Raw genomic sequence first — 14,697 nt, 5'->3', positions numbered from 1 at the left:
ATTCTGGAGTGTTGTAGCTGCACCCATTCAAGCAATTTGAGAATATTCAATCAAACTACTGAATTTTCTTTTCATTCTTTCATGGGACGTTGAGATATTTTGTACTGTTGTCATGTTGTAAGTCCTTTTATTTTTTGATTTTTTTTGTCATGCTGTAATGTAAGGAAATCCTTTGACTTTTTTTTGTTAATTTATTTTCTGTGAAAACGTAACCACTTGTGATGTAAAGCACAAACTAAGGTTGAAACTGTGTGACAGGAAAATGCAGCTGGAAAAGGAAACAATCCTGCTCAAAGGCTTGAAAAACTGACAGTTTTGAACTAGAATAGGGACACACACACAAGTTAGGGTATGTCACTGAGGTAATGGCCATGACTATCAGGCACCTTATCTACAGCTACTCACCTGGACAGCAGCCACTCATGTATGAATAGGTTATTCCTGCCCTGCCAAGACACAGAAATCACATCTATTGATGGCCTCTGTTTGCAGAGATCCTCTGCCAAAAGCAGGACGTGACTACATCAAATCATAGATGGTCCTGCATAATCAGGTTGGGATTGATAACCCAATCAGACACCTGATTTAAGGCATTGTCTTAAGTCAAGGGACCAGACTCAGAAAGGATTATAAAGCAACAGTCATTGACAGCATCGCTGCTGCAAGCAGGAACCATGGTTGTTAAAGGGAAGTTGGAGAATTTGTTGGATGAGTGATCCATCGATAGTCAAGTGGCATCTCACTAAATAACTACTCTTGTGAGGATATGCTGGTGCTTAGCAAATTAATAACGGGTTACAATATCAAGGGCAAATTTTATCCAAAGTTTGTTTTGTGTTGTTGTTAGAGCAGTGTAGGGAACTTACAATGTGGTAGAATTTAGAATTAGGTTTATTGTCATGTGCATTCAAAGTGCAGGACTACAGTGAAAAATTTATAATGTCATCCCACACAGCGCCATCTTAGGTAGAAAGTACCTAAGTATCTCAGTACAAAAAACTAATCTTAGATACAAATCGAAAAATAAAGAAAAAGGAAGTTACATTACCATACAGTGATTCATTATATGTTAGAAAAATAGAAATAAAGTTAAGATAAACATTACATTATTTTTACCAAGGACCTGCAGTAGATCAGTGCAGGCAGCTTTCACACATGGTCTGACTGGACTCGCAAGTCACTGACTACCCGCATCAGTCCCCAGTCCACCAAACATCCTCACTTTGTGCACGCTGCCCGTCCCATTCTGTTCTGGCCTCCAGCCTGCTGGCCATCCTCTGTCCCACTCTCCAGTCCTAGTTGCATAACCCTCTAATTTCAAATTTTCTAAACATGAATCCAGCACTCTTTTGAAAGTTCCTCTGGAATCTACTTCCACCACTCTTCCAAGCAGTGTTCCAAATGCTGACAACTCTCTGAGTAAAGATGCTTGGTCTCATCTCACTCCTAGCGCTCTTGCTGACAATCTTGAAATTGTGACCCATAGTTACTGACATACCAACTAGAGGAAAAAGAATATCCTTAATCCTTTCAAAATTTTTCATAATTTTGAACAATTCAATAAGGTCACCTCTTAATTTTCTCCGCTCCAAGGAGAATAAGCTGAACTTTTCTAATCTTTCCTTTTATATAAAATCCCACATTGCTGGTATCATTCTAGTCAATCTCCTTTGCACTCTCTCTGGGGCTTTAACTTCCTTCCTTAAGTAAGGTTCCCAGAACTGAACACAGCACTCCAAAGATGGTCTGATCCATGATTTGTAGAGGTATAGCATTGCTTCCTTGCTTTTATACTCTATTCCTCTATTTATAAACCCAAGGACTCTAGAAGTCTTCTTAACAACTGTTTCAACTTGCCTGGCCACCTTCAGGGTATAATGCACGTGAACCCCAACGTCACTCTCCTCCTGTATTCCCCTCAACGGTGTACCATTAAGCCTGTATTGTTTCTCTCTGTCTCTCCTATCAACATGCATTATGTCACATTTCTCTGCATTGAATTTCATCTGCCAGGTGTCTGCCATTTGGCCAAATTGTCAATGTCTCTCTGAAGTCACTCAGCAGCATCCTCAAAATCCACTATTCTCCCTAGCTTAGTATCATCTGCAAATTTAGAGAATTTGCCCTCAACACTACTCTCCAAATCATTTATACAGATCAGAAAAGGCTAGGATCCCAACACCACTTTCAATTCATCTCCAAACTGAGAAATGCCTATCTATACCTACCCTTTGTTTCCTATCTTTTAGCCAACTTTTAATCCATACTGCAAAATATTTTGGATTTTCTAATAAAACTACTATGTGGTACTATATCAAATGCTTTCTGAAAGTTCTAATATACAACCTCCACCGCAGTACCCTTATCCACTGTCTGGTTTATCCCTTGGTGATTAAACCTGTTTGGAGTTTTAATTAGAGGCGTTTTAGCAGTTTAAGAAAACAAGTAATACAACTTGTTTTTGGAAGGTCTTTTTCTGGGTATGCAGGATAAATTGATTTTTTTGTGTACATGAAAATTATGGGTTAATCATGATAACTTTCAGCGCTTGATTAAAGCTCATAATTTAAAGTTTGATTTATTATTGTCACATGTACCAAGATACAGTGGAAAGTATTGTTTTGCATGCTAACCAGATAAATCAAGCCTACATAAGTACATCAGGATAATAAAACAGAATGCAGAATACAGTGTTACAGTTGCAGAGGTGGAGAGAAAAATCAGCTTTAATATATGAGAAGTCCACTTGTAAGTCTGATAACAGTGGGGAAGAAGCTGCTCTTGGATCTATTGGTACACATTTTCAAAATTTTGCATCTTCTGCCCGATGGAAGCAAGTGAAAGAGAGTATAACCTGCTGGGAGGTGTTCTTGATTATGCTGCTTGCTTTCCTGAGCTAGTGGGAAGTGTAAACAAAGTCAATGGAAGAATGATTGATTTTTGTGATGGATCGGGCTGCATTCACAACTCCCTGTAATTTCTTGGGGGCTCAGACAGAGCAGTTGCTTTCCCAAACTGTGATGCATCGGATTAGAAGCTTTCTATGCTGCATCTATCAAAATTGGTAAGAGTCATTGTGGAGAAGCCAGATTTCCTTAGCCTTCTAAGGAAGTGGAAGCATTGGTATGCTTTCTTGAGTGTAGCATTGATGTGGATGGCCAGGATAGATTGTTGGTGATATTTACTCCTACCCACTTGAAGCTCTCGACCACCTCCATCTCAGCATCACTGAAACACAGACAATGAAGTCAATGACCGGCTCCTTTGTTTTGCTGGATTGTTGTCTGTAAACCATGCCACTAAGCTGTCTATGTCTTTCTGTCATTGACTCATCATTGTCGAAAGCGTGGCGCTGGAAAAGCACAGCAGATCAGACAGCATCCAAGGTGCAGGAGAATCGACGTTTCGGCCATAAGCCATAAGCCCTTCATCGATGCCCGAAACTTCAATTCTCCTGCTCCTCTGATGCTGCCTGACCTGCTGTGCTTTTCCAGCACCACACTCTCAACTCTGATCTCCAGCATCTGCAGTCCTTACTTCCTCCTAATTGACTCATCATGGTCTGAGATCTGACCCACTATAGTGGTGTCATCTGCAAATTTGGAAATGGAGTTTGAGCTGAATTTAGCCACACAGTCATGAGTGTATAAGGAGTACAGTAAGGGGCTAAGTACACAACCTTGCGGGGCACTGTTGTGGACTGGAATGAAGAGCAAATTAAATGGAGTAACTGGATTCATAATGGAGAGCTCCTTGTCAGGACTTCAATTTGAATCAGTTTTAATAAACATGAGAGGATTTTAATTCAAACCTGGATTTACAAATGTTGAAATAGTTGTTCTAATCTTTGACAGTGTAAGTTGGAATTTGGATTGTTTAAAGTGATTATATTTAATCCTGTGTTGAGTTGATCTTCAGTTACCTTTTACAAAGATTTTTTTTTATGGGACAGGGAGAGGGGCCATTACAATTTGGAATAATTGTAAAGAGAATACGCTAAAAGTTTTAAAAACTATTCTTTAGCTCAGAAGAAAACATATTGAACTAGCTTGCCAATATTTGTAGAATACATTTTTTAAAGGAGAGGTTGGAATTCAATTAATTGATTCATTAATTTTATTTATAGGAGTGAGCAGGATTTTCTGAAATCCGAAACAGTTGTACAAAATAGAAATATATCATAAGAGTTTGAAATGAGGAAAAGATCATAGGATCCCTGCAGTGCTGCAAGGAGGTAGCAAAACCTAAACTGAGCATCTGTGAGCCAGTTGTTGCTAAGGAAGTACCCCTTCATAGCACTGTTGATGGCATCTTACTAATTGGGAATAGTCTGACAGAGCAGTAATTGGCCAAGTTAGGTTTGTCCTGCATTTTATATACAGGACATACCGGAGCAATTTTCCACATTGTCAAGTAGCTGACAGTTTTGTAGCTGTACTACAACACAGGCATGTCTAGGTCTGGAACAAAAGTCTTCAGTACTATTGCCAGAATGTTGTCAGGGCTCGTAGTCTTTGCTGTATACAGTGTCTTCAAACATTTCTTGATAACAAGAAATGAATCTGAAACCTTGATGCAGGAAATCATTGAAGCGTATGGAGCTGTATCATCCATTTGACACAACTGACTGAAGATGGATACGAACATTTCAACTTTGTTTATTGCATTGACTTGGCTTATCCATCATTGAGGATGGAGGTATTTGTGGTAACTCCATCCCTGTTAGCTAATTGTCCACCACTGTTCATCATTGAGTGTGGCAAGACTGCAGAGCTTAGATCTGAACCTTTGGCTGTGGGATTACTTAGACCTCTTTAATTCCGATCAGGGCCAACAATCCATTTGCCTATCTTTGTTTGCTGAACCTGCATGCCAACATTTTCTGATTCATTTGCAAGAACAGTCTGATGCTTCTGTATTGCAGTATTCTGCAGACTCTCCCCACTTAAATAAATTTCTGCTCTTTTGCATGCACATTTTCCTGCATTGTACCATTTTCAACCATTCATTTAACCAGTTGATATCCACTTTACAGGCTTTATAACTTGAAGGGGCAGTTCCTCCACTTGAGTCACATTTCAATCCCTTTGGCTTTGGGGTACAGAGGGGAGAGGACCAAACAGATCAGAGGAGCCCCCAGTGGCACTGCTTCTGGGCCTGGGCCTGGTCCAACATTGCAACACTTACGAAGTAATAGGAACAGGTTAATTGAATGGTTAAAATACAGTTGTTTGAGTACAATTTAAGAAAATTGGAAGTGAAAAAGGACAGTAGAATGTTATTTAAATGGAGACTTGGCCAAAGACCAAACAACTACCCTAGGCAGTTGGTGTTCATTCAGTTCGACAATGACGTAGCACTCGGTGCGGCACTGTGGCTCAGTGATTAGCAGTGCTGCCTCACAGCACCAGGGACTTGGGTTAGTTTCCCACCTTGGGCGACCGTCTGTGTGGAGTTTGCACATTCGCCCTGTGCTCCAGTTTCCTCCCACAATCCAAAGATGTGCAGGCCAGGTGAATTGGCCATGCTAAATTGCCCATATTGTTAGGTACATTAGTCAGGAATAAATGTAGGGGAATGGGTCTGGATGGGTTGCTCTTTGGAGGTTCGGTGTGGACTTGTTGGGCTGAAGAGCCTGTTTCCATACTGTAGGTAATCTAATCTAATCACTATTACCAACTGATAGAAAACAGAAAGACCTGGGGTCTTTTCTGATTGTGTGGAGGGGAGAATACATAATCACCTCCTCCTTTCACACTCTCAGGCCCATTATGCTGTGAAGTGTTGACATTCATCTCAGGAAATAAAAAGACTAATCTTTTGGAACTTTTCGCAACAACCAAATATGGCTGAACACGTAGCTGCCCGTTAAATATTGCTGAAGTGGAGCCACATTACACCTAGTCCCTCTACCCGCCCAAAATGGCAATAATTTTGGGGTGAAATTTGCTGGATTCTGGTTGGTTTGCATTGCGGACAACTTACGTGACTGCACTAAAGGCATGATATAAATGAACACCCCCCCCCCCCTCCAGGAGCTGAAGAGAGATGGCAAACAGCAAACCAGGCCTCTGATTTACTTTCGGAGTCTAACTACCTCTTAGCTTCATCAAAGGTTTGTTCAGCTTCTTCAGATCCAACATGTGCAGCTTCCCAATTACTGTGAGAGGAGGGGGTTGCGGGAAAAGTTAATGTCTCCAGAATCTTTCAAGCTGCTGTTGAAATACAGCAGGGGGATAATGGTCAGAGCCCCCAGTAACACCAGGGTGATGGCATCCACATGGAAAACACTTACAATCGACATCCCAGGATCAAAACTGGTGATGCGAGTTTCAGGAAGGGTTGCAATTCAAATTCTCTCCTGGAAGAGCTACAAAAGCCTTTAATGGATAAATTCTCACTGATAAACATGGTTTTAGACTGTTACTCTTGGATTATTGGAATTTTCCCTTATTGAAACCTTATGCAATTTACTGCAATGATTGGGAGGCATCTTTAAACCAACAGGAAGTCAGGACACAAAATCTTGTTCCTTCTCCACCTTCCCACACAGTCATATAATAACCAAGCAAATCTGGCATAATCACCTTCACTACTTTATACCTTATAGACAAGGTAATTTACAGCTGCTTAACAGCCGTTATTCCATCATAAATAGAAATTGTGCATTGGAACATTCTGAAATCCCTGTTGTAGTACACTTCAAAAGAAATTAACCGGGAAATTGAACCTTCTGCTGGGCAATTCCTCTACGTCTGGAACTCCCTGAAAGTCTTCATTTAAATCAGAGACTAGAGGCTTCTGATAAAATTAAATATTAAAGTTACTTCGGAACTTAGTCTATTTGATACATTGTTACAATTCAACTAACCCGACACATACCTCAGCCACTTCAAACAGCACTTCCCCATCCCCATTGTCCTGTTGTCCTGCTTTCCTCGTGAAACCAAACCTGACACCCCAAAACCCACTTGATCCAAATCTCACGCAAGATTGCCACTCCTTGGAATATCTGGTCAATATCACAAATACCACCATATCATTTGAAATATCGCTGTCTTTGGCTTTTTAGCAACTCAGTATTTGCTTATTTTCTAGTAAAACAAGACAATTACTTCCTTGCAGAGTTTCAGTCCTTCACTGCCATTCACAATAAATGCATCCAATGCATTTTGTAATGCACATGTGCCAAGCTTTCCTGAGCTATTTTATAACCTTCTAGATAACGTTGCAACTTCTTGATATTGAACATTCGCAATTGGCCTTTGTCTAAAATGTCTGACTCTCCAAAGGTTTCATGCACATTGTATCTTTCTTGGATGTAATGCAGCACTGCGAAATCTTCCAACTAATGGTGAAGTTACAAACCCGCTCATCAAAAGGACGGATTTTGCACAAGGAACTTTGGCACTACTTGTGAAATAATTACCTCACACATTGTAAGTTACTCTTCTCTATAATTGCATGCCTCAAAGGGGGAGGATGAATTGCCACAAGGGACCCCAAATGGCGGGATATTTAGCAAGATGTGTAAGTAAATTGATATTAAAGAGGATGATTCCTACAGAGTTTGTACCCTGACTTCCAAAAAGCATCTGATTAAGCTCTACTCAAAAGTCTTGAGAGAAAATTTATAGTTTATGGAATAAAAAGGTCAGAAGCAACATGGATATAAAATTCACTCTTTGACAAAGAGTTCAGTTAGGTATAAGGATTTGAGATATTGGGATACTACCCCTGGGGAAAGATAATGTTTAGAATACATTTGATAAGAGATATTCAAAATCAGGTGTAGTCTAAACAATGTAGTAAGGAGATAACTCTTGCATTGGCTGAAGGATCAGCAGAGAGCGTAGATTTAAGGTAACTGGCAGAAGAAGCAATAGTGACTAAGGAGAAACTTATTCTTATGGCATGTGCTTCGGACTTTGAATGCACTAAACTAGGGTATGGTGGGGATGAGGGGTCCAGGTTCAATCCAGACATTCAAGAACAACTTGTATTAATATCTGAAACAGAAGGATGTGCAAGGTTTCAGAAATTGGTGGTGCAGACAGTCTAGGTGAATTGCTCAGAGACACAGCATGGACCCAATGGGTAGCATGGTCTCCTTCTGTGCTGTTAACAATTCTATAAACTTCTGAAGGCTGAATGCATGGCTATGTAGCAATGTTATCCAGGACATCATGGTGAAAGACATTATTGTTAACACATTTTATTTAGATGTGGAAGAATTAAGTATTTGATCTTTGTATCACACACTCAATGTGACAATTTGTATCTTTCCCATATACAGCCCACATATCCTTCAGCAGGATCCACTAACATATAGTTGTGCCAAAGGACACTGAGTGGTACTGCAGCAATGCAACAATGTATTTTTTTTTTGTATCTAATCCCACAGATAACCTTAATTGACAACCACACTCTTGTCCCCAACTTAAACGTTCCAATATATTATTTAGAGTCATACAAGTTAAAATTAAAAACGTGAATGCATTTCAAATCTTTTTCACCAGTTATACTTAACCTGCAGCTGAAAGTGCTGTCATAGCTCTCACAGAATTGCTGTTGGGTTTGTTACTATAGGGTGGCACAGTGGTTAGCATTGCTATCTCACAATGGCAGGGACTGAGGTTCAATTCCAGCTTTGAGTGACGGTCTGAAGTGTGCACGTTCTCTCCATGCCTGCATGGGTTTCCTCTGGATACTCCAGTTTTCTCTCACAGTTCAAAGATCTACAAGTTAGGTGGATTGGCCATGCTAAATTGCCCACAGTGCCCAGGGATGTGCAGACTAGGTGGGTGAGCCACGGGAAATGCAGGGTTACAAGTCTGGGTGGGATGTTCTTCAGAGGATTGATGTGGATTCGATGGCCAAGTGGCCTACTTCCACACTGTAGGATTCTATATCATATCCTTGTTTATGAGGATTGGCCTATGGACTTCTATTCGATTGAGCCATTCTTTTGGCAAAGTATTGCCTTCAGCGGGTTGACCAGGAGATTCTCACTCTCTTATCACCTGGCATCAGACATGTTGGAAGGATTTAAGGGCTGATACTAACCCATTTTGTTCCCATTTATCAATGCACCTTCCACAGCCAAGATGTCATCGTGCAAGACTCAAAGTGGAACTTTGAACCCAGAGGCAGGGACACTATTACTGCTTCACTCGACCTAAAAGATCACGCACTGCACCAAAATAGCATCCATTCATTATACTCACAAAACATGAGCAAAGGAAAGACACCTAATAAATCATTTTCTGTTGAATGTAATATAAATTACAAGTATGACAAGGGTTTTACAAAAATGTAATCAGAGAGGGAAAATGAAATGCATCACTCACCTTAAGTATTTATTCCACGTTTATTATACAGAAATTTAACTTCTTTTCCAATATATACAGAGTCAATATGAAAATGTGTCCATCAATGGACTCCTATTTAGTTTGTAGTTGGAATGTGTTCCTCTACAGTTAGGTTTTCATCTGCCGCTGTTTTTCTGATGCATTACTGTCGATGAGATCTTTAAATCCCAACTTCTCCAGTGGTTCTTTTGTCATCAGCTGCCTGTAGAACAAAACAATTAAACATGTGCGGCATGGTATGAAAAATGCTGCAAGTTGTGCCCGTATTTAGCAATCCTCAGGCGAAAACACCATAAAGGCAACCTTAATGATTGGGGTATTGGTTGTAGCACTCTTGCCTCAATCAAAAGCTGTGGGATCCAAACCCACCCTAGACTTCAACAACAAACAAATACATCAATGCAATAATGGGAAATTCTAAATTCCCTAACCAGGGGAAACACGCTTAAATTCTTCCAAACGCTTAAAACATTTTATGTTTGACATCTTTATGTTGTCACCTTTTGAATGATTGACGCTTAAGAAGCCATTCAACTAACTCATTCAGAATGACGTCTAGGATAACATACTGCATAGTGGCCATATATTCCTCTTTCAAAAGTTTACAGAATATTATAAATATTATGTTGGGAGGATTGGTGGAAGTTGCAGTGATAAGGGTATCAAGGATGAGAATCAATATGACATGGTGGCTCAGCATTTAACATTGCTGCCTCACAGAGCCAGGTTCCCGAGTTTGATTCCAGCCTCGGGTAACTGTGTGGAATCTGCACGTTCTCCCAGTGTCTATGGCTTTATTCCGGATGCTCTGGTTTCCTCTCACAATCCAAAAGGGTGCAGGTTAGGTGAATTGACTATGCTAAATTGCCCATAGTGCTCGTGGATGTGTAGGCTAAGTGCATTAGGCAGGGATAAATATAGAGTAATATAATAGTGTGGGGGAATGGGTCTGGGTGGGTTACTCTCTGGCAGATTGGTGGACTTGTTAGGTCAAATGGCCTGTTCCCACTGTAGGGATTCTATAAAAATCAGTAAATAAATATTTTACAGTTCTGTATTCAAATGCCAAAACAAATTCAATGCAAATGATCAAGAGACTGAGGGAAAACAACATTTAAAAAGTTGACACAAGAGCTGAGGAAAATAAACTGGAATGGTTACAGGAGGAGATGTTACAACAATTAATCTTTTTAATGGAGACTTACTCCAACTAATTAAATAAAATTGATTAGGTTTATAGTTACTAAATTTTCATGTTTTTAATGCTGTACCTTTCCATTCTACACTCCAAGTATTCCTTTGATTGCTGTCTGCACAGAGAATTGTCAAACTTGCTCTCTCGAAGGCAATTCATAAATTTGTCTTTGAATTCTTTACATTCACCTGCCAAATCAAAAGAAACCAACTGCATTAAAAATAAGGCTTTTTCTATTTCCCCATTGTCACAAATTAAATACACCAAGTAGCAGCAGAACCAATCGCATCTCGGTTGCTTGTATCAGTGATTTGACTCAACACTGCACATTCCAAAACCCTTTAATCTAAGACCGCACACTGAATCTTGTTCAACTTCTCTGAGGAGCAGGACCCCAGAGCAAAAGTTCCAAAACCAGATAGATCACAGCGGGATATGTGTGAGATAGTGCAGAGTCCAGAAAGAATTACAGATGGAATTATGGGTATGAGCGAGTAGTGGAGGAGTAGAGCAGAAAGCAAAGGGGTAAGAGAATGTGTACAAGTTCTAGGATTGGGTGAAATTTGAGGCAATGCGAGCATGACACAATTTAGCTCAGTGGTGAATAGGATGCAGTGACTAGAGGTGGTACGGGGATGAGAGGATGAGGAATAAGAAGGGAGGTAAATGTTTTTGGTGGTGGGGGGGGGGCGGATGACAGTGACAGTGAGGGAGGAAGACAGTGTCAGAGCAGAGTGTTTGGGGAGGGCAATGTCAGTGGGGAATCAAGTGCTTGCAGAGGGATAGGGACAGTGTGTGGGGTGTTAATGCCTTGGGAGGTGGGGGGTTTGAGTTGAGTGTTTGAGTTGGGGGGCTGTTCAGTATCTGAGGGGCAGGTTCAGTGTCAGGGGAATTTAGTGTTTCGGTGAGTTACGACCTGGTGCAAGAGAGTCACAGTCTTGGGTGGAGGGGGTGAAGAGTCTTGGGGAGTCAGTGTCTGGGGAGGTGACAGGGTGAAGCAGAGGGGTCACTGTGGTGAGGAGTCAGTTTCTGGGGGGGGGGGGATCACTGGGGCAGAGGTCATTGGGGTGGGGAGTTAGTGTCTAAAGGGTCACTGTGGTGAGGGGTCAGTGTCTAGAGGGTTACTGGGGTAAGGGATCAGTATTTAGGGGGTCACAGGCAGAGCTCATTAGGTGAGGAGTTAGCATCTGGAGGGTCACTAGGGTCTAGGGTGAGGGGTCAGTGTCTGGGGTGAGTGTCTGGTGGGGTCTCTGGTGTGAGGGGTCAGTGTCTGGCAGGGTCATTGGGGTGAGGGATGAGTGTCTGGGGTGAGTGTCTGGTGGGGTCATTGGGGTGAGGGGTGAGTGTCTGGGTTGGGGGTCTTGGGTGAGGGGTCAGTGTCTGGGTTGGGGGTCTTGGGTGAGGGGTCAGTGTCTGGGTTGGGGGTCTAAGGTGAGGGGTCAGTGTCTGGGTTGGGGGTGTAAGGTGAGGGGTCAGTGTCTGGGTTGGGGGTCTAAGGTGAGGGGTCAGTGTCTGGGTTGGGGTCTAAGGTGAGGGGTCAGTGTCTGGATTGGGGGTCTAAGGTGAGGGGTCAGTGTCTGGGTTGGGGGGTCAGTGTCTGGGTTGGGGGTCTAAGGTGAGGGGTCAGTGTCTGGATTGGGGGTCTAAGGTGAGGGGTCAGTGTCTGGGTTGGGGGTCTAAGGTGAGGGGTCAGTGTCTGGATTGGGGGTCTAAGGTGAGGGGTCAGTGTCTGGGTTGGGGGTCTAGGGTGAGGGGTCAGTGTCTGGGTTGGGGGTCTAGGGTGAGGGGTCAGTGTCTGGGTTGGGGGTCTAGGGTGAGGGGTCAGTGTCTGGGTTGGGGGTCTAAGGTGAGGGGTCAGTGTCTGGGTTGGGGGTGTAAGGTGAGGGGTCAGTGTCTGGGTTGGGGGTGTAAGGTGAGGGGTCAGTGTCTGGGTTGGGGGTCTAAGGTGAGGGGTCAGTGTCTGGGTTGGGGGGTCAGTGTCTGGGTTGGGGGTCTAGGGTGAGGGGTCAGTGTCTGGGTTGGGGGTCTAGGGTGAGGGGTCAGTGTCTGGGTTGGGGGGTCAGTGTCTGGGTTGGAGGTCTAGGGTGAGGGGTCAGTGTCTGGGTTGGGGGTCTAGGGTGAGGGGTCAGTGTCTGGGTTGGGGGGTCAGTGTCTGGGTTGGGGGTCTAAGGTGAGGGGTCAGTGTCTGGGTTGGGGGTCTAAGGTGAGGGGTCAGTGTCTGGGTTGGGGGTCTAGGGTGAGGGGTCAGTGTCTGGGTTGGGGGTCTAGGGTGAGGGGTCAGTGTCTGGGTTGGGGGTCTAGGGTGAGGGGTCAGTGTCTGGGTTGGGGGGTCAGTGTCTGGGTTGGGGGTCTAGGGTGAGGGGTCAGTGTCTGGCGGGGGGGGGGGGAGGGGGATCTCCGTCTCGATCAAATCCCGGCGCTCCGCGGCCGCTCGGCCCACCCAGGTGGTCCAGGGGGAAGGAGCCCTTATCCGGGGGCCGGGGGTTGAAGCTCTTGGAGCTAAAATTCATCGCCGTCGACATCGTCCCGCAGCTTCCTGTGACGTCACCCGTCAGGCCGAGCGGGTCGATCCGTGAGCGAATCGCTCAGTAAAATCGCGCGCAGAGACATCGATCCAGGCTGCAGCCTGCTGCTCCAACCCTGGAGTGTTACAATAACCACTCCATCACTTTTCCAAATCAATACTTCTCCACTGCAAGGGCATAAATACTAATTTGTTTACTTCATTTAACAAGTGAAACAGCATTGTGCAGAATTAAAAATCACACAACACCAGGTTATAGTCCAATAGGTTTATTTGCAGGCACCAGCTTTCAGAGTGCTGCTACTTCATCAGGTGGTTCTGAACGAGCAGCGTTTGCAAAGCTAGTGCCTCCAAATAAACCTATTGGACTATAACCTGGTGTCATGTGATTTTTAACTTTGTCCACCACAGTCCAACACTGGCACCTCCAATTCAACACTAGCATAGTGCAGAGATTACTTCCAAAAATGCTTGGTGGCCGATCCAATTTGCAGTCTTGTCTCATTGGTTGACATGGTTACATTTCAGGAGAAAGTGAGGACTGCAGATGCTGGAGATCAAAATGTGTTGCTGGAAAAGCGCAGCACGTCAGGCAGCATCCAAGGAGAAGGGCAATCGACGTTTCGGGCATAAGCCCTTCTTCAGGATTCCTTCTCCTTGGATGCTGCCTGACCTGCTGCGCTTTTCCAGCAACACATTTTTAAGCTATGGTTACATTTCACCCAATGCTAATGTCAAAATGATTTCTTCTTCCAAATTCTTTGACCAACTTCTCATTTCATCGTGGGGCTTTTGTGTGGGCCAGTCAGCACTTGCAGCTTTTTCATCATTCAATTAGATCATCTCAACTCCTATTTACTCAACTTGTTCCATAGCCCTTGCTACCTTTGCCCAGTGAGCACTGTTTTTCTTTAATATTTTAAATCAAGCAGTCTGCTTCAACACATTAGAGTGCATCAGTTGATCAATCAATAATTCAAACTTGTGAATCAGGCTTTCTGCTATCTGAATGTGCATGCCGATGGCAGTCTAAATCTCATGAACTGAAACCTACATTCTTAAATATGTTTTAAATTGGTTTGAGTTCATCTGACCTAATCTTTTGCCTGCATGGTAGATCACGGGAAATTCACAGACAATTCAGAGGCAACATGGGGAAAATGTTTTTATGCAACAAATGCGGAAGAGATGGTTAAGATCTGATCAGGTGACAGATACAGGATCAACTGTAGTTTTCAAAAGAAAAATTCTACAAATATTTGAAAGGGGAGAAGTTACACGATTATGGAGAATGTAAGGTATAGGGTTAAAATTGTACAGAATAAGGGAACAGGTGTTGCTTCTGCAAAAGTTTACATTATAAAATTAGGCTGCGCATGCAAATACTAAACAGTGGGAAGTGAAAACAGGTAGAATTATCTATGACTAATAAGGCAGAGCAATTGTGGAGCAGATGTACCAGGCATAGGAAAACAGAAGAAGTAAAAACAGATAGAATTATCTATGATTAATAGAGCAGACTGACCATGTAGCGGGATGTACCAGTAACAGGAGAATAGTGTGCCAGTCGCAGGAAGGATGTGGCCAACGGATGGATTTAGTTTGGT

The 14,697-nt window shown here is 42.9% G+C and overlaps 1 protein-coding gene across 1 annotated transcript; it reads right to left on the bottom strand.

Moving 5' to 3' along the window:
* Positions 1-9,356: 9,356 nt before the first annotated feature.
* On the bottom strand, positions 9,357-13,150 carry cox19 (cytochrome c oxidase assembly factor COX19). Its single transcript, XM_072559842.1, has 3 exons — positions 13,007-13,150; positions 10,643-10,754; positions 9,357-9,573 (listed from the first exon to the last, which is right to left on the bottom strand). Exons 1-3 carry the CDS (start codon positions 13,086-13,088, stop codon positions 9,480-9,482), a joined length of 288 nt encoding a protein of 95 aa, XP_072415943.1. The 5' UTR covers positions 13,089-13,150; the 3' UTR covers positions 9,357-9,479.
* Between the last annotated feature and the right edge of the window lie 1,547 nt (positions 13,151-14,697).

This window comes from Chiloscyllium punctatum, chromosome 40 (genome assembly GCF_047496795.1).
Source record: "Chiloscyllium punctatum isolate Juve2018m chromosome 40, sChiPun1.3, whole genome shotgun sequence".
Taxonomy (NCBI): domain Eukaryota; kingdom Metazoa; phylum Chordata; class Chondrichthyes; order Orectolobiformes; family Hemiscylliidae; genus Chiloscyllium; species Chiloscyllium punctatum.
The sequence above is the reverse complement of the archived record's forward strand: the minus strand, read 5'-3'. Positions and strand labels throughout refer to the sequence as shown.